This window comes from Orbicella franksi, chromosome 2 (genome assembly GCF_964199315.1).
Source record: "Orbicella franksi chromosome 2, jaOrbFran1.1, whole genome shotgun sequence".
NCBI lineage: Eukaryota > Metazoa > Cnidaria > Anthozoa > Scleractinia > Merulinidae > Orbicella > Orbicella franksi.
This window is the reverse complement of record NC_138146.1, coordinates 9905461-9929511: the sequence shown is the minus strand read 5'-3', so window position 1 is coordinate 9929511 and position 24051 is coordinate 9905461. Positions and strand designations below refer to the sequence as shown.

At 39.0% G+C, this 24051-nt stretch overlaps 1 protein-coding gene across 5 annotated transcripts in view; it reads right to left on the bottom strand.

Annotated features, from left to right (window-relative positions):
• LOC145479954 (uncharacterized) overlaps positions 1 to 24051 on the bottom strand; it is a 49091-nt gene that overhangs the window by 154 nt on the left and 24886 nt on the right. For 4 of the 5 annotated variants that reach the window (XM_081458423.1, XM_081458424.1, XM_081458426.1 and 1 more), the window contains 7 exons: positions 14311 to 15066; positions 13450 to 13588; positions 8736 to 8812; positions 6380 to 8483; positions 4148 to 5460; positions 3242 to 3305; positions 1387 to 2740 (listed from right to left, as the gene is read on the bottom strand). In XM_081458423.1, the coding sequence (XP_081314549.1) occupies positions 2466 to 2740; positions 3242 to 3305; positions 4148 to 5460; positions 6380 to 8483; positions 8736 to 8812; positions 13450 to 13588; positions 14311 to 15066 (4728 nt within the window). In that variant the 3' untranslated portion in view covers positions 1387 to 2465. The other variant, XM_081458425.1, reaches the window with a different exon arrangement.

Genomic DNA, 24051 nt, shown 5'->3' with positions numbered 1-24051 from the left:
GTCTATTCTCAAGTGATTTCCAGGATTTGGTATAATTCTGACAACGATTTCCATGAGTGAGATTAAATTTTGATAAACATTTCAAAATAAAAATGAGCGTTAGAAATTTTACACAACGTTTCGATGTCGTCATGACATCATTATCAAGTGACAAGAAAATAACGGTTCAACAGTGTTATATATGCGGTGAGAGGTGTGATTGTTCACTAACATATTTGTTTAAACAAATAGTTTCGCGCGGATGGAATCCGATTGCGTGTTCAGGCTAGGTCTCTTCTTCTAATAAACAGCATTTCGTAAATCAAACAATCCAGTTTTCCGTTGCATTTCTTTAGGACTCTTCAACCAATATTCAAGAGTCGCAAAATCTGTGAAGATCTCAAGATGCGTGAACCAAAACCACCTCTAATTAATCAACAATGCGTAGTGTACAATTACCAATGTGATCTGTGCGATGCAGAGTATGCCGGATATACCAGCCGGCATTTGCACCAACGTATTGATGAACACAGGTTCTCCGCAATCGGAAAGCATTTAAAGAACGATCACGCCTTTATAACATCGACGACCTTGCCGATAATTTTTCCGTCCTAAAGAAATGCAACGGAAAACTGGATTGTTTGATTTACGAAATGCTGTTTATTAGAAAGAAGAAACCTAGCCTGAACACGCAATCGGATTCCACCCGCGAAACTATTTGTTTAAACAAATATGTTAATGAACAATCACACCTCTCACCGCATATATAACACTGTTGAACCGTTATTTTCTTGTCACCTGATAATGATGTCATGACGACATCGAAACGTTGTGTAAGATTTCCATGAGCTCTCCTTTTAAAACGGAGAGGAGTGGTAACAGTTTGGAATCTGTTAGCTCGTGTGGATATAAATTAGATATTAGGAGGACACAAGAGACAATGGTCATAATTACGAACATTGGACACGTACCAACAGCTCAGGCAGTGCTGGCATCAGATTAATAATGTAATGCACCTACCGAATATTCAGTCATCATTCATACACTGCTGGTTTCGTACAAAACAAGGGCTCAACGTGTATTGAATATACATACCAGTCAGGTGTGTAATAAAGTCAGTATTTTAAGGTGTATTTTTTTATTTGCACCAGTTAACAACTGTATATTTCCCACAAGCCGAATATAAATGCAATTAAAGTTCTTTTAAAAGACGAAGTCCTTGTACATACAACTATACTGACCAATGTCTTGCCTGTCAAACGTACATATCCATGTCAATTTTTATTTCTTTAATTTAATACAGTTTACACTCAGTTGTAGTTTTACTTTCTTGGTTAGTGTGCAACTTTTATTACATCAGCGAATTGATGTCACGTGCTTTCCAGAAGTCATCTTTGTTTCCTGAAAAAGATAAATCTTTAATTTCTTCATTTTTCATATTCACGGACTTATCGATCGTTTTACCTTGCCTTTAGTTCACTTACAAAAGGTTTTGCTTCAAAGGCAAAAAAAAACTCGGAAGATAAAACTACTTTTGGAGCAACATGAAAGTAGATTTTGAAACGCCACTTCACTGAGAAAATAATTGTTTTTTATGACCTATAAAAGGTGTAGCGACATTGGGTAACACAGGTAACACAGTTTTGCGAGTTTCCCTGCATTCTATCCTTTGTTCCAATCCTTTGTCCAATGTACAACGTAAAAACTTCAAACAGTTCGCTCTCTCGTTAACCGATGCACTATTTGATAGAAGGTAAACAATGTTGACACTAACGGAGAGGAGTTCATTCGAAAGCTATTAAATGAGCTTACCTCGGGTGCTACCTGAGGTGTTACCCCAGGTGTTACCCGGAATGCCTCCCCATGTGTCAGCCTGGGTGTCTTCCCGGGTGCTACCTGAGGTGTTACCCCAGGTGTTATCCGCAATACTCCCCCGGGTGTCAACCTGGGTGTTTTCTCGGGTGCTATCTGAGGTGTTATCCCAGAATGTTACCAAGAATGTTACCCCGGGTGTCAGCCTGGGTGTTTTCCCGGGTGCTACCTGAGGTGTTACCCCAGGTGTTATCCGCAATGCTCCCCCGGGTGTCAACCTGGGTGTTTTCTCGGGTGCTATCTGAGGTGTTATCCCAGAATGTTACCAAGAATGTTACCCCGGGTGTCAGCATGGGTGTTTTCCCGGGTGCTACCTGAGGTGTTACCCCAGGTGTTACCCAGAATGTTACCCCGGGTGTCAGTCTGAGTGTTTTCCCGGGAGCTACCTGAGGTAGCACTCCGGATGCCAAAGGCTTTTCACTAGTATTTTCTTGCTGGTGCAGGCTATCTTTAGTTTACGAAAGCTTACCATTTTTGAAGGATTCTAAATTTTTGTTACGGAGAAAAGGGCGCAAAAAGCTATAACAATCGAAGTATTATAAGACCACAAAAATACAGGCTCTGTCTTCACATCCGCTTAAGTTGTGTACATAGCTTCCACGATCATTCATGTCTTAAATTCTTCTAAGAACAACTGGTAAAGATGGAAAAACTCTTATATTCACCTTGTCAAACATGGCTTGCTCGGTAGTTTTTCTTTGTAGTGTTTCCATTTCCTCAGTCATAAAACGCACCTTGTTTTTACATTTCTGAATTGCTTTTTCCTGTTCAGCTTGTTTACTGAGCACACCTTGAGCTGATCTGTACATCTCAACCAAGAAATCTTTTTTTCTCTCTTTCTTGGAATCATGTAATAGATGTGGATCTTTAGATAAGTTTTCAACTTGTCCTATAGGCATAGTTATAGACATTACAAAAAAAATATTTTCACAATGACACCTTGAAGAACAACACGCTATTTGAGTGGTGATGGTTATCTAGGCAGGAGTTCTGGACAGCGGTATTTAATTTCACTAGAAACATGCATGTAACCAAGGATTTTAAGAAATGAATCTTCATAGCCCATTTCCCAGTTGACTTGAACCTCTCTATGAAAGCGAGGCCTGGCACACAACCATTCATATGAAAACGAGTTTAATTTGCATGTGAATGAAGTCTCATTTTCATATGAAAGGATGTATACCAAGACTTGCTTTGAGAAATTCGGAAATGGCGTATTTAGACAAACAAATTATACTCATTAAATTGTCATCACATACCTTTCTTAAAGTATTCTATTGTTTTTATTTACAGACAGTGTAAGCCAGGCATATTTGTACTATAATGATTTTAAACGTTCCATCGAAGACCTGTATCTGAGTAGTAACGTGAGCTCAATTCTTATACTTACTAGTTTGCTCTGCCAACTGACTTGCTTTAGTCCAGGGCTTTGCTAATTTGGGAATTTCACTAAACTAAAATAGCACAGATTCCATGATTAGGACAGGTTGCAGTAATGAATAATGTGGTTATTAAAAAATAGAGGATATTACTTGGCTGCGCGGAGATACGAAATTTCTTTTCACGAGAATATTTCACGAGTTAGCCCAGCGAGCGAGTGAAATATTTTTCAACACTACAAAAGAAATTTCGTATCTCCAAGTGGCCATGTAACGTTCTATTTATTATATAAACACCAATGAAATCCAAAACCATTTAACTTTCTTCCTTCATGTATCAAGAGGAACTAATTAACTTGCTGTTTCTTAGGCCCAGTTCATACGCCGCATTTCTGCCGTGTCGAATTCAATTCAGTTAAGTGCGGCAGAAATGCGACTGTGGATTCATACGTCGCACTTGTGCCGCACTTAATTCAGAATTTATACAGTCGGGTATGTCGGCCAGCGGAAACGTAGAGTATTCAATATGGCGGACGAAAATACTGAGCGACGAAGGACTTTAATTTTGCGAAAAATTGTCCGCCAATGGAACGACAAGGAGAAGGTTAACAACGAAGGAGTGTGTGTTGCAATATGTTCAGGTTGCATTGGGTCGAGAATGGCCAAGTTTCTCCTTTTTCTTTGGCGGGAAAACATTTACGCATGCTCAGTAAATTAACATGATGTATGCATTAGATTCGACACGGCAGAAATTCGACGTCTGAATCGGTGTCGCACTTCTCTCGGATAATGCGACAAGACCAGTCGAACGTGCGGCAGAAATGTGGCAGCCGATTCAGACGTCGAATTTCTCTCGAATTTAATTCGTTGAATTGAATTCGACACGGCAGAAATGTGACGTATGAACCGGGCCTTACCTTTTCAACCAAGCCATCTTGAATATTTCTTTCTTTCAACATTCCTCCACTACATCCATTCTTTGCTTGCCACAATGCAATTCGTACATCCCTTTCGGCTTTTCTTTGCTGTCCCCTGTTACTACCACACGAAGCGTTTTTTTTAGAGCACTCAGTTTCCAGATTATCTTGCCTTGAATATTCGTTTTTAGCAGATTGACTTAATGAAATTTTGGAAGTTTGCCATGTTTTCGGCTTGCTGATATTGTGTTTGCCCACCAAGGGGAATGTCGGCTTTATTGAGGCCCCATGAAGTGCCTGGTTAGGACCAGGCGCGAAGGAATTCGATTCTCCATTTTGATGTTCAACTTCGCTCTTGTCTCTGACTTTACCTTGATCATTATCAGTTAGTTCGCTTGTTGTCTCTAGACTACCGACACCTTTCAGGAAGTCGCTGATCCAACGTTGGGTGTCAATTCTCCTGTGCTGTGTGAACTCTGTGTCAAAGCTGTTTATCTGTTCGCACCCATCAGCACTGATATCTTGCTTCTCACATAGAAATGGAACCGACGTCTCATTTCTTTGCTGGTTCAACCTTTGGAGAGCGAGTTGTTTGAGCCTGTCTGGCATGTAACGCTTATTTGTGGTCAAACGTGTTTCTTTTCCAGCTTTCAGTGTCGTATTTTCCTCCTGTGGTTGCTGTGAGTTTATCATTTTTCCATCCACGAATTCATTCATTAGCTGCTCCTTGTTTAGCTTAATTTCAACAGTTATAGCGTCGATAAAACCATTGTTATTAGAAAGAGTTATTTTACTCCCACTCGAGGATTCTAATTTGGAATCATTTATTTTCAACTGTAAAACCTTCTCTCGCGAACTCTGCCATTTCCTTGGGAATTTAGTACAGTTTTTCGTTTGGAAATCCAGCTTAGCTATCAAACGCTCGATGTCCCTTTCAACGATGCTTAATTCATTTGAAAATGGTACAACCTTATTTGTACCCGTAACGAATCCAAGCGAGTAATGTCGCTGTGTTCCATCCACCGAATCACTGAGTGTGCGTGCCGGGTCAGATGATGATTGCACATAGTTAGCCAGTATGCTCCGCTTTGGACTTCTGTTTTCTTTTTGAAATGATTGCCTGTTGTAGATAGAAGGTTCGACGTTTCTGTCTAATAGTGGTTTCTCTTGTCGCATTTTAATAACAGAGGTTTGGTCTGTGTTAGCTGTGTTCTCCTCTGTCCCTTGCTTGGGTTTTCGTTCTGGATGAACTCTCTTCAAAGAACAGCCTTTTATATTGCGAATTACCAATTCCTCTGAGCCAGCTGTGGGTACTAAGTTAAAACAGAAAACACTGAAGTTTATATATCAGCTTCATGTAGTGTGTGCAATTTTGGTTCACTTAAAATAATTTTACCTCACCTTAGTGTAGTTTAGATTTTCTAAGCAACACATAAATTGCCGATATTCACGTAGGTAAGATTTACGTAATAGCCGGCGGCCGATGTTTCTGCTGAGTACATTTTAAGTGTCCTTAAATTAAGGGAACGTGAAAAAGACTAAGATTTAAAATAAGTTTCTCTGTATAAATCTTTGGAAATAAAAGATTGAACAATATCCACACAGCTACTAACAAGGACAAATCGATTAGACGAGCGGTGATATGTCGTCATTGTTACTACCTTTATCATTAATAGTTATCATAGGGCACTATTTACGGGAAATAAAAAACAACATTAACAAAATCAATTAAAACAGTTTAAAGAAGATTTGTTTTTGTATTTTGGCATATTTAACTCCAAAAGGATTGTTTCCCCTATTAGGTGGAGATCGTTACTTTTCCTCTGATATTAGGGAGCTCTAGATTGGATTACGAGTACGAGAGTACGATTTTCGAATTTCAAACCAGTGACGTTTCCAGAGTCCTCGCTGTTCATGTTGGTTTTAGGTAGAGAGGGTCATGGCATGAGATGAATATGTGATGTGATAATGTGAAGCCTGTAAACTAGAATTGAAAAGTCGTTCTCGTACTCGATCTCGTACTCTTACTTAAATCTAAAGTCCCTAAAGCCGCAAAGAAGAGGATAAATCAGGCAGGAAATATGGCCGCGCAATTTTCTTGGCTCGCTGTTTTCAATCTCCAAGGGAAAATCTGGGCTACCTGTTGTGCACCACGATGAACACATTAACATAGAGTAACATCCTAAAGACAAGCTAGCAAAAACATGTTGGCGTAACTTTCTTGTATAGTACCTGCAGTCTGCGCTGCTGTTTTCTTTTCTTCGAGAGTAATGCTCTCCGCACCTTTTGCCAAGAGGAATTTACCAAGATGGGTCTTCTTGTCAGGATGTTGTTTGGTTATTGTAACTGATCGTTTGAATGCTTCTATCGTTTGCTTTATTCCAGCGTCTTCAGAATTCTGCCAAGGAATGAGCACTTCACAAAATGGCTCGATAGAATCTATGCTATCAGCCGATAAAACGTCAGTTGACTCAAAATTGGCAAAGGGCTCAATACTGTCAAATGTATCTGTTGAGACATCAGCGGCCAGTTTTACCAGGCTGTCGTCCCTTTTATCCATGGGCACGAGAGGAAAAGGTCTATTATCAATCTTTGTATCGTTTCGATTCCAGTCATAGCATCCTTTTGGCGCACTTTCCTTGGATCTCTGAGTTTCCTGTCTGTCGTGTTCGCTAGTTATCGAAACTCTTGAGTAGCTAGGCATATTTTTCTTGTGTTTCTTTTGGAGTCGTGGAACATCCTTTGAGATTTTCTCCTTGAACGAAGTTACGACTTCTCTGAGTGAGCTTCTCGCGCCGTCCTTTTCATCTGCAACACGTTTCAAGCTTCCATCTGCGTTAGTATCTTCACTGAAACTGACCGACTTCGGCTCTCTTGACAATTTCGCCTTTGCCTGTCTGATAACTTTGCTAAGCCATTCCCTTATGGCCCTCTTAGTTTTCTCTGGATCGTTCAACATTGGACTGTCCCGTAACGAGGAGGGTTTATTTGACAAAGATGCTCCAAATAGATCTTTTCCCCCATTTTCATCTCGAATGCGCGATTTACTTATCACCTTATTGCCACATACTGAGGCATTACCCGTGTTTGGTGGCCTTGTAACGACATTGTGAGAACTAATGGGACCAAAGTGATACTTAGAGTTTTTAACTTCACTCGACAAGACCTTTTCATTGCCACTAGAAATCTTATCGCTTTCCGTTCCTTTATGAGTTGTATAAAAATGTTCCTTTTCGTTATTCTTACTCTTGTAACCTTCCAATGCCTTTTCGTATAAAGTAATGGGCTTTAACGCTTTAAACAGTGGGAGCTGGTCGGTTTGTACGGTGCGTAACTTCTCTTTGTTAAATTTCCTTATAAACATTTTGAGACGTTCTGTTTCTTCATTAGATTTGAAAAGATTCTCTCGCACTTCCTGCAGCAGCATCTCCGTTTCGGTCTTGCTCTCTGTGAGTCTTTGTATTTCCTGATCCTTTTCGTGTATAGTTCTAGACTTGTTATTGATCTCTTGGCGCAATTCAAAGTTGGACGTGTTCATTTCTCGGGCATTAATAAGGAGCTCTTCGATTTTCTCTCTTTTCTCAACGCATTGATTGAACCAGTAATCCGAATTATTCACGGCACTGTTCAGTTCGTTTTTTAAGGACACCAGCCTTTGTTTCAACAGATCCTCGGATTCTGTTTCCTTTTGCAGAGCCGCTTGAAGCTTTCGAATCTGATTCTCATCGTACCTCTCAATGGTTTCAGAATCACTATTTTGCTTAATGCTTTCTCTAGGTTTTTCTATTGCGTCAAAACAGTTGATTCTCGTTTTAGAACAGAAACTTGTTTCTTCAGAAGCCTCTAAAGATTTTGGAAATTGTTTACTTGATACTTCCACATCAGTCACTAGCATGCCTTTCATTACGTTTCCTTGGTTGACTCCAAGAGGAAGTTCGGTGCTCTCCATTCTAGCAAGTTTATAGTTATCTAACGCTTCAGCTTTAGCTACTGATGCTAAAATATGTGATGAAAGCACTGACTCATATCCGTTGACACGTGGCAAAGCACTGGAAGCCGCACATTCTAGAGCGTCCTCCAGACTTGCTGACCGACACTCTAGGTTGCTGCTGTTGGTTGGCATGTCGGCGGCTTTGTCTTTCATAGTAGCACCGGCTCTTCCACCTTTTAATTGATCACAAATACCGAAAGCGTCATTGGAAGAGGAAAAGCTTATTCCCGTCAGTGACGATGCTGATGAGAAAAGTTCAGCAGTTGATTGACTCGACAAGGTTTCTGTGCTACCGCTTGCTGGTAAATCGCGGGCATCAGTATGTAGCTTGAGATCTTTACCCCGCTGAAAATATCAGAAAAATATTTGAACAAGACAATGAGACAAGAATGTCGATACTAAAAAGAATGATAAGTATGGGTTCCTACAAAAACAAATAGTATTTTCCTGTAGGGTTTCTACAAAAAACAAATCGGTAAACATTTCCATTTCTTCGATTCTATCATTTCAAAGAGGATACATATTTTTTATTATTAGTAGTAATAGTCTGAAATTTGGCTTTTATTAAACTTATAACAATGACAATTAAGCAATCACCTTAACTGCTTCAACTTGAGAATCAGGTTCATCGATATCATCCTCCTTTATTTGACACACTTCTGTCTGTTTTGTTTCTGAGAATTCAGAAAGAAAAGGAATTATAACCCTCAATTTGTCTAAGACTAGACTATCCTACGAAACAACATTCCTACTTAACATTTCCCTTGTCTCATAACACTCAATCCTTTCGGTGCCCTTGGTCATGTCTCCAAATGAGAAGAAACATTTCTGCAGAAGACAACGAGTGTCATCAAAGCGGTAATGGGGTCAGCCGCGTTACTTACTGTCTACATTAGTGGCCACTTAGCTGTGTTCTGTTGGAAATCCCTGAATCTGATCGATTCTCCAATCGTTTTCTATTTAACAATTAGATTATGAGCTCGAGATTTCTATGAGGTGATAGTTGATGAGGTCGAAGGCCGAATCAACTATCAGCTCATAGAAATCTCGAGCTCATAATCTAATTGTTTTAGTAGAATTCTAACTGAAATTTCCTTCAAACGACGATTCCATTCACTTCTGGTCTTAGTATTAAATTTCACGCTTTAGAGAATTTGCGCGGACTGAATTAATTGTCAATTCGACATTTACAGCTGTGTACACGCGCTTATCAGTTTCTTTAAAAAATTTCGACGGTAAATGCCTTCCTTTTAGTCTTCTCAGGAATTTTGTTTATTCATTTGTTTCTAAATGTTCTTTCAAAACTTCGGAGAAACGAGGAAACGTTGCAATTTTGTTGACCACACCAAGCCACTGTACACTAATTAACAATAAGATTATGAGCTCGAGATTTCTACGAGATGATAGTTGATGAGGCCGTAGGCCGAATCAACTATCGACTCATAGAAATCGAGAGCAAATTAGTAGAATTTTGACTGAAATTTCCTTCAAATAACGATTCCAATTATTTCTGGTCTTAGTATTAAACTTCACGCTTTAGAAAATTTGTTTTGAACTTTATGAACTCTGAACTCACCCCTCTCGCCTTAGTACGAGTTTTTGTCCGCGTGCGTAACTTCAGGTGATTTTAACTAGCCAATCGTGGCTCAGAATGTGCTCGCGCGTACATTTGAACTTCGCCGTCGTAATTTTGCAGATTTTCATCTTTGTCGTTTTTTCTTGCCGTGTTTAAGATTTTAGGCCAGCCTTGCCGCTGTTTTTGGAGTTTTGAGTCTAGCTTCTTCACCTTTTTTAGCCATTGTGATTCGCCGTTTATTATATGTTCCGGATTACGTGGCTGGTTCATTAAATAGTTCGTTTATTTGGAGTCTGAGCCTACAACTCACTGAATACAATTCCCAACAGAATTCACGCGGACTGAATGAATTGTCAATTTGACATTTACAGTTGTGTACGCGCGCTTATCAGTTTCCTTAAAAAAATTCGAGCTTTTCTAATTTAAGAAACCGTAAATGCATTCCTTTTAGTTTTCTGAGGAATTTTGTTTATTCGTTTGTTTTTATATGTTCTTTCAAAACTTCGGAGAAACGAGGAAACGTTACATTTTTGTTGACCACACCAAGCCACCGTACACCAATGGCTGATAGTGTGCAATGGCTCGGCCAATCAGATTACAGCATTTGCATTAGTATACTAGTAGAATTCTAAATTACGAACACCCTCCCTATAGAGCGCCAGTTAAAAATGGAAACCTAGTTAATTTCTCTTAAAGTTTTCCCGGTAGAGATTTACCAGTATGGGTACTGTTAAAATAAGGCTTATGTTTTGGTGGTCAATTTTTGGATTAAGACCGTTACCATGGCAACAGCTCATCTACTGACAGGCAGATGTATTCCTCATTTTGACCTAAACTCCTTAATATTTATACTTTCCTTCGGTGAAATTTTTTCATACTTCGCCACATCATGGAAATAATATTGCCTGACATTTTGAACTGATTGGTAAAAAGTCAAGGTTGTTCAGACGGTTTTTCCAATATTCTGTAATTTGTCATTATTCTAAATATATTAGATTAGCTCTGACAGATTTTAACAAAAATAGGGTATTTTATTGGAATTGTATGTGGTTAGAACTGAGCCAAATTAAACAAAATTCACCAAAGGGAACGCGAGAAAATTAGCATTTATTTTGTCATGCTGACGTCACAAAAATCAGAAAAACACGCTTGGTTATTTACTAAAGCGCGCACTCATGTGACGCCATGTATCGCGTGCGCACGCGCGAGAAAGCAAGAGTAAATTAGAGCTCTTTTACCGGTTATTTATAGAGCTTTTCTGTCATATTTTTTTTGCCCTAGGCTTAAACACATGTTTGAACAGAGTTTGAAACTATTCCTACTTTATACCGAAGTGATTTAACGCCTTTCAAGTGCTGAAGTAGTTTTCGTTTCTTCTTAGCGTTACTCGCGTCATTTTTGCACGCGCGATTAATACTAACGTCTGGCAGGCAATGGAAGCGCGCGCTATTGAGTCTCAGAAAAACTATAGTGAGCCACCTTAACAAAGCGACGCTCGCTTCTCGGCGTTTTCAAAGCGTCTTTGAAGAGGGTTTAGATGAAGTTTAGTAGATTTATACTAAAACTTGGGCTGCACTTGAAACTGAAAACTACTCTTAATATTAGGCTTAAAAATACACAAATTTGTAGATTTTGCGCCGTCAACCTTTAGAGTCAATAAGACTACTTGCCCTTCTGTTTTACGAGCGGTAGTCAATTCGCCTACGCCTTGTTGACTATCACTTCCATAAATAAATACTGTTAGAAGAAGATAGTCAATATTTTTGCATTTTAGTTTGCAACTTTTTCACCGCAAAACAAAACAAAATAAAAGAAAACAAACAAAACAAAACATTACCGGTGTAGATGGGAAAAGCTAGACCGCTTTCTATATCGATTTCAGCCAATCAAATTCATGAATTCGGCAGTTCCCAGTCCTTGTGAAACACAGCCATAAAATAATATAGATTAGAAAACAGTCCTAAGAAAATACGCGCGCTGATTGTTAAAAATCGTGTTTCTATTGAACAATTAGATTATGAGCTCGAGATTTCTATCACGCATAGAAATTGAGAGCGAATAATCTAACTGTTTTAGTATAAATCTACTAGTCGTTCAAAACTTTATCTAAATCCTCTTCACAGACACTTCGAAAACGCCAAGAAGCGGCCGTCATTTTGTTAACAAGGGTACTCTGCAACACTACTCACTACTAGCGTTCGTGATAGAACGCTAGTAGGATTATACTAAAACTCGATAGTAACAAGGTACATGTTTTCTATTTCTTAAATATAGAATATAGAATATTTAACAAATCGAATGTGATTTAGCGTGGTCTGTACTCTTATCGACAACGAGTACGCGTCATCACAGTGGTCAAAATGTTGTGGACTCACGAGGCGCAGTTTTTTACCACAATATCAAAGATAACGAAAGAAATCTTTGTCAAGATTTGTTGACAAGTGAAAACACCGACTCGGACTTGAAATTACACGCGCTGCACTATGTAAATGACTACTTGTACGCGTCAGACTTTCCTTTCAAAAACTTTTGCAAACTCGCTCAATATGCAGAAACAATAAGAAAAAAATTGTTTGGGAAAAGAGTAATGACGCGTACTCGTTGTCGATAAGAGTACAGACCAAGCTAAACCACATTTCGATTTGTTTTTTTACCACAATATCAAAATTTTAATTTATGCAAGCTTTCAAGTTTAAATTTCAACTGTCAAACTGTCAACTTTTTAACCAATGAGATTTTATGGACTTTTCTAAGTAGACAATCAAAAAGCGAGTAAAGCTATTGACAATGTTCGCGTTAATTTGAATAGAATTAACTTATCCTTGTTAACGGCAAGTTTACGGCGTCTTTTTCCCTTATTTTCCCCCGGCATTTGACCATTTTGGGGTCTTGTTATTGTAAAAACCAAATTGACGTCAGTTTGTTATGCGTCTGTCCTCTTATTGATGATAAATTGGGTCATAACATTGTCAAAGTTTATTGCGGAACCACAGCCACTTTGACAATGTTATGACCCAGTTTATCAATTATAAGAGGACAGACGCATAAAAAACTGACGTCCATTTGTTAAGTTTAGGGCTAGTTTACGCGTCTTTTCCCCTTATTTATTCCCGGCATTTGACCTGTTTGGGGTCTTGTTATTGTAAAAAAACAAATTGACATCAGTTTTTTACGCGTCTGTCCTCTTATTGATGATAAATTTCGTTCCACAGCCACTTTGACAATGTTATGACGCAATTTATCATCAATACGAGGACAGACGCATAAAAAACTGACGTCAATTTGTTAAATCGACAACGGCAAATTAGCCAATCAGATTGCGAGATTAGCAGCAATTGTGGTAAAAATAGAATATAGAATTCAATGTTTATTCGCTACGCGCGATTAGCGGCGCCATTGAACGGCTTTTGAAGAGGCCAGCACATAACTCATTAATCTCGCATTCAATAAAAGCAAAAATACCAGATCAACTCTACTGTGGAATCAAATATGAACTATTTAGGCTATCTAGCTAGTAACGTGCGATAGACGCCTTTAGTTGAGGGACTTAACCATGTAAGAACATTTTAATGGAAAGTAGAAGAGACTGAAATATCCAACAAAGGCAGGATTGCGTTGACCTGCAAGTGCACTATTTATCGGGTCTGGAGTTACCTGTCTCTAGTTCCTTTTGGACCACATGCGCCGTTGGTGTGAGTACTGTTTTTATTTCCTGTTGTATCACGTGATCCCTACCTTCATTTCCTGTTGGGTCGGCGTTAGAAACTGGTTCTCCTGAACCCATGAAACGCATTATTGTTCCGGTGAATATTTCTTCCATTATTTTCATCATCGATTGAAGAACTCTATTGGCGTCGTTCCTATCAATCAGCACCTAGAAATAGTAATTTAGATTGCACCAGTTTTTGTGTTACTGACTTTCCTTAGAATCCAATGAACAAGTCCGAGCTAAGACAACACTGAAGACAATTTTTTTTCCCCTGAATGTTATTTAGACTAGCGGTGTAAAGGTGTTAGAGAATTAAAGCATGACGTTTACGGCAGACGGCAAACGGCAAAGATTACCTCTGATGTTTTATTCTTTTCTTGTAATCCTTAAATAAATCACACAAAACTAGAAAAATTTCTTCTACTATTCACTGCAAATACAGATATTTTCACTCTACTGTACAGACAGCTGAAGACACACGGCAAAAGTTTCATTTTTGCCGTTTGCCGTTTGACGTAACGTCATGCTTAATCTCTCTGTTTCCTCTGGCCACAAATCCAAATAAGACATAGACGACAGTGTATTTCAACATAGTCAGCATTCACTGCAAATGATGATCTCAGTTGGAATAATGGCTCTGATTTTCTGTTCAAAAGATTCCAATAACACATTTTATCGTAGATTAGATATTTGTCGTGTCAGGGTTTTGAGGCTCCATGTCGCATAATGAAGCAAAATCCTGGGAACATGATTGTTGGACTGTTCAATGTTCCCGCAGCCAAGTCTACCAGCTTTACACAATAACAACTGTAAACGAGTGCAATAGCTACGTGCTTACAGTCGTCCTAAGATAAGGTATTTACTGACCAATCAGAACGTGCGCACACCTGTTTTTCTCCCCACTGGGCTTGTGGTAACCCTTCTAACTCAGCTTTTAAGCGCTTCCTCTCAGCCTCGTGCCAGCTCAACAGGTCACGAATACTATCTGGATCCAAAGTTGTACTTCTTGTACCAGAGGGAATATAAACAACGCCTTGACGTTTGGTTTGAGGCAAAGTCTTTAATAAGTCTGGCACTAGAGACGAAGGTTTATAGCAATGGAGAGCGTCTTCGTTATCGCCAGCGAATGAAACACGGCGAGAGAGCTCTTCCATCATTTGAACTCTTAGATCTGCTGGCTTCTGATCACTTGAAGCTCTTCTTGGAAACTTGACTCGTGGAATAGGAAGTGGGGGAGGTGGTGGAACGCGAGCTAAATCTTCATGATCATCACTTCCAACTGATTTCCTTTTCAACTCTAGAAGCAAGTTATTTTTTAACTGTCCCATTTCTTTGTCGCTCAAATTCATTGGAACCTTCAAAACTTTTGGCTTCTTCTTACGAGCCAACTCTTCATCTCTTTTAGCAGCCATTTCCTGGAATCGCTCTCCAAGAACGTTGTTAAGTTTTAGAGCAAAACTGTCTTTCCACTTCTTGATCTTGCGAAATGCTTGTTGCTCTATTTCTGATGCGTACTTAGGACTGTCTGTCAGAGGGGAAACTGAGGCGAGTGTTGCTCTACGCCCAGGCTCCTTTTTCTTCCATAATTTCACAGCATCTTCAACTGTGGTTGACCGATCATCGCTGCTTTCTGTTGAAACGTCCTAAATAAAGATATAATAAACAATTATTCTGCGAAAACATGTGGAATGTGACCAAGTGTGCCGCGGAGGACTTAAGAGTGCCTGCCTGTAAAAATCAGACAAATTCTTAATTTCGCGGCAAGGGTCGAAAATTCGATTTCGCTCATATTCCTATGGTAGATAGGCTAGGGTATGACAAAAACTACTGGATAGTTTTTTTGGCAAAATATCCTTTTATTTCAAAGAAATGTCCAAATTACCAAATTCCGTTAAAATCGTCATTTGACGCACCATTTTATTAAATAAGTTTGAGAGCTTCGCTTGCAAAACCACATCATTCTTCCGTCTTTAAAACACTCAAATATTTTTGTGCAATGTTTAATTGTGTACTGGGTTGATTTTAGGGAATGTTGCGGTTTTTGCTGGGTGCAAAATAATTAAATTTCGAAGACATGTATTTCATTCACTTAAAAGTACTTCGTAAAAATAATTGATTTTCACCATGTGCGAAACCTTCAAATGGATTAAGCTTCTGGTGGTTGAATCGCAAAAGGATGGTCTACAGATTCCTGTAAAAATTTCTTTGGGCAAATGACTGTGAGCGACGCGAGAGCTTTTCAAAGTACGTTAAAAATGCAGATATTTAACCGTCCGTCGTCAAATTTCAATTTACGGGTTAGACATATATTTTAGCACGCGCCACATGTCTTGAGCTATATTAAGTTGAAATGAACACAGAGCTGATAATTTCGAAATGTTCTAACCTTATTTGCTGTAAAAGGCAGGTCCAAACGCCGATTTGACGTGTTTCCGTCACCATTCGTCGCACATAAAGCAGAAGTTTGCTTTTGTTTACACAACGTCCGGTGTGCATCGCCAACTGTCAACTTATTTAATGGTCGAATACCATGAATCTATGACCCTCTTTCGACACATATGATCAGCACTGCATCTAAGTCAAAAACGGCTAAGTGATTTGTAGATAGTTGCTTGCTTTGCACTCCACCAAAACATTACGTTTGATCATCGTTTGATCTATTGCTGCTTGAATCGCTTGCAGCGTTTCTTTGTTTGTTCGTGACGCAATGCTGTCATCCCATTTTAGGGGGTAGGGGTAGGACAATTTCTATCCTAATAGGTAAGGGTCCGTAAGGCTTGAAACCACAGGGAGCACACAATCTTGTTGAGTAGGAAGTGATTAAAGTGCCACTAACCCCCTGATTACTTCAGCGAAAAAATTATCTCGATTGATAAAATCCCTGCGTTTCTACAAGCGTTTAAACATGTAATTTCTATGTTCACGACCGCGCAAAGTGGGATCTGGGTCGGGCTACTAGTGACGTCACTTCGGGAACCGGGCGAAAACACTCAAGAGACTTTCGACTGAGCTTCGAAGGCAGTCAGAACATTTTCGGGGTATTTGTGATTCATATTTTATCAAAACGGGACAAGAACTTTAAGTGAAAGAACTGTATCATCTAGCATTACAATTCGGAGTCTAGCTACGATTTGGACGGCTGCGAAGTACATATTTTTTTTCCTTTTCGAAGTGCGGGTCGCCAGTCGAGATCGCCGCGTTGTATAATTATATTAAGGCCGGGTCGACAATTTGCCGGTCCATTTGGGTTATAAAGGTACAAACAATGACTGAAGAGTTAGCTTACAGCTCTTAAAGGGTTATAAAGATGTCAATGAACACGAAGAGTTGGTAATTTGACTTTACAGAACGTGCAAATTTCGGAGGGACAAAACACTTTTATATTCAAATATTAATTTCCCCCGAAATACAAGTTAAAATGCGATGTAGTCGTAATCCATAAGAGATAAGCAGAGATGTCGGCAAACAATATTCGAAGGTGAGGTAGCTTTTCGCTTGTCGCCCGACCGTAGAATATGCACATTAAATTACTGTGTACGAACACGAGCTACACAAATTTGCATATTCCGTACTAGTGAAATCATGGAAAATCCTTCGACAAGATCTTGAAAAGAGGTTAAGTATACTTCTAGTTAAATGAATACATTTCTACTTCACTGTTATTTTGAATGAAATGTCCATTTTACGCACGCTAATAACCTGGGAGTCCTCGACTTATTAGTTTGTGTTTCGGTTGACTGACAAGCGCATTCTTCTTTCAGCACAACAATCTCCGTCGGTAGCTACAGGGTCGAATCTTAATCGTTTGTTTCACTCTCCACGTATATTTATAAATCCTTGATCCATTCTAAGTTTGTAATTTAGATGTATTTCGTTCCTCGAAGACGAAACTCCAAGAGCAAAACACTTTTGTATTCGGAATGGCCATTGAGAAACACGGCCAGATTACAGGCGACCTCCGGCGTGCGTGTGTTTTTATTAAAATCCACAAATACATAGCTAGTTCACCAGTTCGAAGCCTCAACAATCTTCTTCGCGTCGTTGTAGAACGTGGGTTTAGTTTACTATTCGTTTAGACAAGTCAAGTCTCTATTTCAAAACGCGATGCGTTTAATTTACCGTGTAATTTCGTCACCTTTAGTTTCGTCTGGGACTCGCGTCGGAGGATCGTTTGCGCTCGAAATAGTCAGATGGCTCGCAGTTTATCCCAAATTCGTGTCTTATGCAGTACCTTGACAATTTCAAGCTTTCCACTAGAGATAGAGAAGAATATACAGGCCATGAAAATCTCTAGGTTTTTACAGTAGCGGCGAACCCGAGATCGAAGAAATCCTCAATGGCTCCCCGGCGTTAGCTTCGCACAGATCAGCCCACTTCTTTGGTCTTTTTCTCGTTTCTGGCAGAGTTTCATCGAGATAGAGGTATTGAATGAAGAGGAACACTCTATTCTACGCATCCTGTATTGCTACAGCCTCCAACAACATATCTTCGTTGCATTCTGCAACGATTTTGAAACACACTATCGCATGTTCGCATACATTCTTCTCAGAAACAAAATATTGTTATTCCCGAAGTGACGTCAAAAGCCAACTCGTCCCATTCTCCGCTATTCCTCGGTCGTGAACATGGGAAAGGGCAAATTTGCAAACTTTAAAATTTCATAGACAATTAACGAAAATAGCTAAAACGATAATTTTTTCGCAGTGGTGATCAGGAGAAAAAGGAAATTTATATTAGCAAAAAAAATTTGGGGGGTTAGTGCACTTTAAATTAAGCAATGAAAAGAATGAATAGTTAACCATTGCCCGTGTTGTCATCTTTTACTAGACAACCGCTACCTACACACCCTGCGTAAATACTGTAACGCTAAACTCGTACCTAGGTCTTTTCGCGCTGTGCAATTATTTTTGGGCTACCCTCTGGGAAATGGGAGGTGGCCGCTTAATAGGGGCTGGCCACTTAATAGAGGTTTGTGTACCTTGAATATTTTTTCACCATCGCCTTATAAATTTCTTAGTGAACATGGAGTCAATTCAAGACAATCATTATAGACGTCATTCTCGGAGACCCAGGAGTAGTTATTGGGAGCGGGGAAAAGTCTAAACGGGTGAGAAAAAAAGTTCGGGCGAAGACCCTTTTAGACTTTTTCCCCGCCCCCACTAACTGCCCCAGAGTCTCCGAGAATGACGTCTATCATGATTGTCTTGAATTGACTCCATGTTTACTAAGAAATTTAGCTAAATTTATAACCTGATAGTGAAAAAGTATTCAAGGTACACAAACCTCTATTAAGCTACCAACCCCTATTAAGCGGCCACCTCCCATTTCCCAGAGGGTAGCCCAAAAATAATTGCACAGCGCGAAAAGACCTAGGTACGAGTTTAGCGTTACAGTATTTACGCAGGGCGTGTAGGTAGCGGTTGTCTAGTAAAAGATGACAACACGGGCAATGGTTAACTATTCATTCTTTTCATTGCTTGATTTAATCTCTTCCTACTCAACAAGATTGTGTGCTCCCTGTGGTTTCAAGCCTTACGGACCCTTACCTATTAGGATAGAAATTGTCCTACCCCTACCCCCTAAAATGGGATGACAGCATTGCGTCACGAACAAACAAAGAAACGCTGCAAGCGATTCAAGCAGCAATAGATCAAACGATGATCAAACGTAATGTTTTGGTGGAGTGCAAAGCAAGCAACTATCTACAAATCACTTAGCCGTTTTTGACTTAGATGCAGTGCTGATCATATGTGTCGAAAGAGGGTCATAGATTCATGGTATTCGACCATTAAATAAGTTGACAGTTGGCGATGCACACCGGACGTTGTGTAAACAAAAGCAAACTTCTGCTTTATGTGCGACGAATGGTGACGGAAACACGTCAAATCGGCGTTTGGACCTGCCTTTTACAGCAAATAAGGTTAGAACATTTCGAAATTATCAGCTCTGTGTTCATTTCAACTTAATATAGCTCAAGACATGTGGCGCGTGCTAAAATATATGTCTAACCCGTAAATTGAAATTTGACGACGGACGGTTAAATATCTGCATTTTTAACGTACTTTGAAAAGCTCTCGCGTCGCTCACAATCATTTGCCCAAAGAAATTTTTACAGGAATCTGTAGACCATATTTCTGCAATTCAACCACCGGAAGCTTAATCCATTTGAAGGTTTCGCACATGGTGAAAATCAATTATTTTTACGAAGTACTTTTAAGTGAATGAAATACATGTCTTCGAAATTTAATTATTTTGCACCCAGCAAAAACCGCAACATTCCCTAAAATCAACCCAGTACACAATTAAACATTGCACAAAAATATTTGAGTGTTTTAAAGACGGAAGAATGATGTGGTTTTGCATGCGAGGCTCTCAAACTTATTTAATAAAATGGTGCGTCAAATGACGATTTTAACGGAATTTGGTAATTTGGACATTTCCTTGAAATAAAAGGATATTTTGCCAAAAAACTATCCAGTAGTTTTTGTCATGCCCTAGCCTATCTACCGTAAAAATATGAGTGAAATTGAATTTTCGACCCTTGCCGAGTTATTTTCCATACTTATGGACACGGACTCTTAAAAGAAGACCATATTCCGCAAGATTTTTAGTACCGAGCAGGATGTTTGTTAAAATCTTGAACCTTCTGAACAATGTACATACATATAACATTGAGTATTATAAAGAGCGTAAGTTAGGTAATTACCTTTGTTAATAGTCTCGGAGCTAAGAAATATTTTAACTAAGTTCTTTTAAATCTAAACTCAAAACTCATCTTTTTAAGAAAACTTATTATTCTTAGCGATTTTTACTTTCTATTACTTTCTTAAATGCACATTTTTAATTATTAAGATTAGTACAGCTCATTTTGGCGAATTGTACAGCGCCTAGAGCAGGCATAGATAGGCGCTATATAAATATTTATTTATTATTATTATTATTATTATTAACTAGTCTTAACTAGATTTTATAAAGTTAAATAATTTAACGTTAGTATTACTTCGCGCATGATCAGTTCAGTGCATATCGCACCTCGTGTTTATGTTTTAATGTTAAACTCTATACACTGTCCTCAGTTGAGTACTTTAGCTAAAATACTCCAGGCGCTACAAGGGTATAGGTCGCATTATAATCCATGAAGTATTTTCGCTCGCATGCAATTGGTTTAAACGCGTCATGTGACTGAATACTCCCCAGCTAAAAATGGGAAATATCCGAGTAATATTCCCCAATTTTCAAACCCGCGCGTGTTGCGAAAAATATTTGAAGGATAATAAACACAATAGCCTCCATTTGGGGCGAAAATATGTTCGGATGATTGTCCTTGGACATTATCTGTTCCTCAAAGCTCCCTTACTGGAGGTTTCTCTCCTCGGAACAGATAATGTCCGCGGACTAAATATCCGAGCTTATAACCCACGCTCAATTTTCGCGCAATTCTTTTGGCTACTTTACGTCACGTGGAGGAAAATTACTGGGCAGTTATCACGCAATAACCTCCGCCCGCCTGTATAATTCCCCTGCGACTGTTTCTGTCGAAAAGAAACAAAGCTAAAAAAAAACTAAATCCAGCTCTAGAATTTCACCTTTTCTTAATTATTTTTCATGGAAGAAAAACAAACTCTTTTTGTGGAATCCGCTGATAATGACATAAAAAAAAACCGGTCGCCAATGCTGATAAGTACAAAAAAGTCAACAAAACATGCAGAAGATTAATGGTAGGGTTATAAAATAAATAAACCCCTTTCTGGCTCGCTGGTATGTTGGCTGATAATGTCCTTGGCTAAAAGATTGTCCTCAAAATTTCAAATTTGCCCTGGAAGCTTCGCTTCTCGGCCAAATATTCATTTTTCGGACGACCTCTCAGCCGCGGACATTATCAGTCGACATACCAGCCGCCTGAAGGGGTTTATTTACTAAGTGGAGGCTATTGTTTTTGTAGCGGAGCTTCGGCGGCCCGAAGGGCCGCCAAGCGGAGGCCCGTACTCATATAGGAAAGAAAAGGAAACCCATGAATTGATTTTCTCATGGTTATAATTGCTAGCAGTATTGCTCGTGGGCGCGTACGCAAGACGACGACGACAATGGAGTCGCACAAGATGGTGGCCATGCTCCAGCTAAATGGTTGAGACCGTAAGTCTTGGGATCCGCGCAACACCGCGGTAAAACGCACTGCGCATGAGTACAAATTTGAGCTTCCGGTAAATTACGCATTTCCGGTTACGTATTAAAATCCAATGTAAACAAGATAAAATCTCGTACCGCGAAGTTTGAAAACAAAAAGTAAGAGTTAGCAAAAGAAAGTGGGGGACAGGTTTGTCTCGTTGAAAAGTTTATTTTTCATTTAAGTTTCAAGCGCTTGCACCCAGGGGTTTGGTGTTTACACCAACAACAAAATATGAGAGAATTTCGGGCGCGTTCGTGCTCGACAAGAGCATTTTTTTTTTTTACGTAGTACTCCTTGTTGCGTTGGTTTGGTTGTGAGGTTCCTTCGCAGAAAAATGTGGGAAAGCCAACAAAAGCAGCCGTAAATGTGCCGGCAAAAAATATTTTCTGTCTGAAGATTTAACCAGAGCTGCCGAACTCAAGTGGGCTCAACAGTTTGCCATGTTCACTGGGACGAAATACGGACGAGCAACAACAGATGTTCGGTTCCTAGAGAAAACCATTCGCGAGGCGTCAGGAAACAGCGCATTCCTGCGAGACTTTTTGCAGTCCTGGATGCCATAGGAGCGACATGTCATGGGTACAAGCCAGGTGCAAGGTGGTGCTACAAATACTGTACCAGAGTGGACGAAGAAACAAGGTTTACCTCGCATCCTGACTAGAAGCCGCCGGTGTTACGAACTACTGGCAGGTCAGTTAATTAGACATCGGTTAATTATAATTGATACGCAGGTTCGCACTGCCTTGGATTGCTGCAAGGATTTTCGGAATCTTCTTACCAGCAAATTAAATGAGATTAAGGAAAAGGAAAGCATACTCTTAGATTTTTGTTGCAACAATAAACAAGTTGTTTGTATCAAATTTTGTAAAATTTGGGGCAAAATAGACATGATACCAAAAAAAATTCATTATAAATTTAATTATATTTCGTGTTAAATGATCCAAGTCTTACGCATGTATGGTTCTCCACTAAGATGGAAATAAACAGACCTCAGATGACAAACTCCAAAAGGTACCTATAAAATTATCTCGCACTACTGATGTTGTAGTGTTATTTGCATTAATGTACCTCACATTTTTATTTTACTCTTCTTGACTACAGTACAGTACTGTCAATTGCTTCACTAAAATTAATTGTTGGGGTGCAGGTAGCAAAAAGCCACCTCAGGCAGTTCAGTCTAACATTGGCATATTGTGGAAAGAAAAAGGTAGCACAGAAGCTGGGAAATATTATTTTGAAAAATTAATTGCCAAACAAATTTAAAGAAAAATAATAATTTTAAAGACAGCAAAACAAGAACTTTATGCCACTTGACAAACTTATTTTTCCTAAGACCAAACCCATAAAATTGCACCAATAATATCATCTAAAATTAATGTCAGTTTCACATATACTTATTGAAATTCAGTAGTACTGCAATGTTGTCTCCACACCGAGGATTCAGTTAGAGGGGTGTTCAGGAACCCTATGAGCACCCACTTCATGAAAAATTTCACTAAAAATTTACCTACTCCATTTTTCATTAGTGGGGGGATATGCTTTTTGGACATCCATTTTCAGTATCTGGATACAAACAAACTCATCACTAATATGTTTATTTCTTTTTTTTTTTTAAATTTTTTATTTAGATCTTGCAATTTACCAATTTTAGGACTACAAAAGAACTTAAAGCAGCAACACAGCAGTAGTGAAGGTCTCCAAAAAGTTCAGAACCATTTCCAATTGCTGTTCTAAAGACTTAAATTTCTAGAAGAGGCTTGTGGAATAGACCTGTGGTACCCAAAAAGCCAGCAAACATCCATGGCAGAAATACAAACATCATTTGGGGTGGTAAAAATAAATTGCTATTGTGAATTTACAATGGATAAAACAGTTTGTAACAGGATGACAACAGAAATCCATAACTTAACTCAACTATCAGGTTAGTATCACTCACCTGAAATGTAAAGATACAAGACATACAAGATACAAGTATTTTGAAGGATAATTGTTTGACATCATGATAATCCATGGCACACTATAATAACACCATCTGACCAAAACTCATTCAAACAGATTATCATTATTTACATGTATTGCACATGGTCAATGACAATATCATAAATTTTATCATTCAGTTGAAGTCATAAGCACTAATGAGAAGGATTTAGAGGACTTCTCAATTATTATGGCAATGATTTGGAAGAGTTATCTGAGGAGTCTCTTGGCCAAGAAAAAAATGCTGCATCAGAGTTGCCACAAACTATTCAAGTCTCATCCTTTCAATGATTTGGAAAACTGATAATTATTTTTGTTTGAATATTGACTAGTGACTTAGGTAACAATCAAAATAACATGTTGTTTAGGTGACCGGTAAGGGTAACAGACACCATTTCAAGATTATATTTCTGATACAGGTATTGCATTTGTGTAATCCAATAAGTAAGAGGATGTGTTAAGACCAACACACGACAGTGATTGA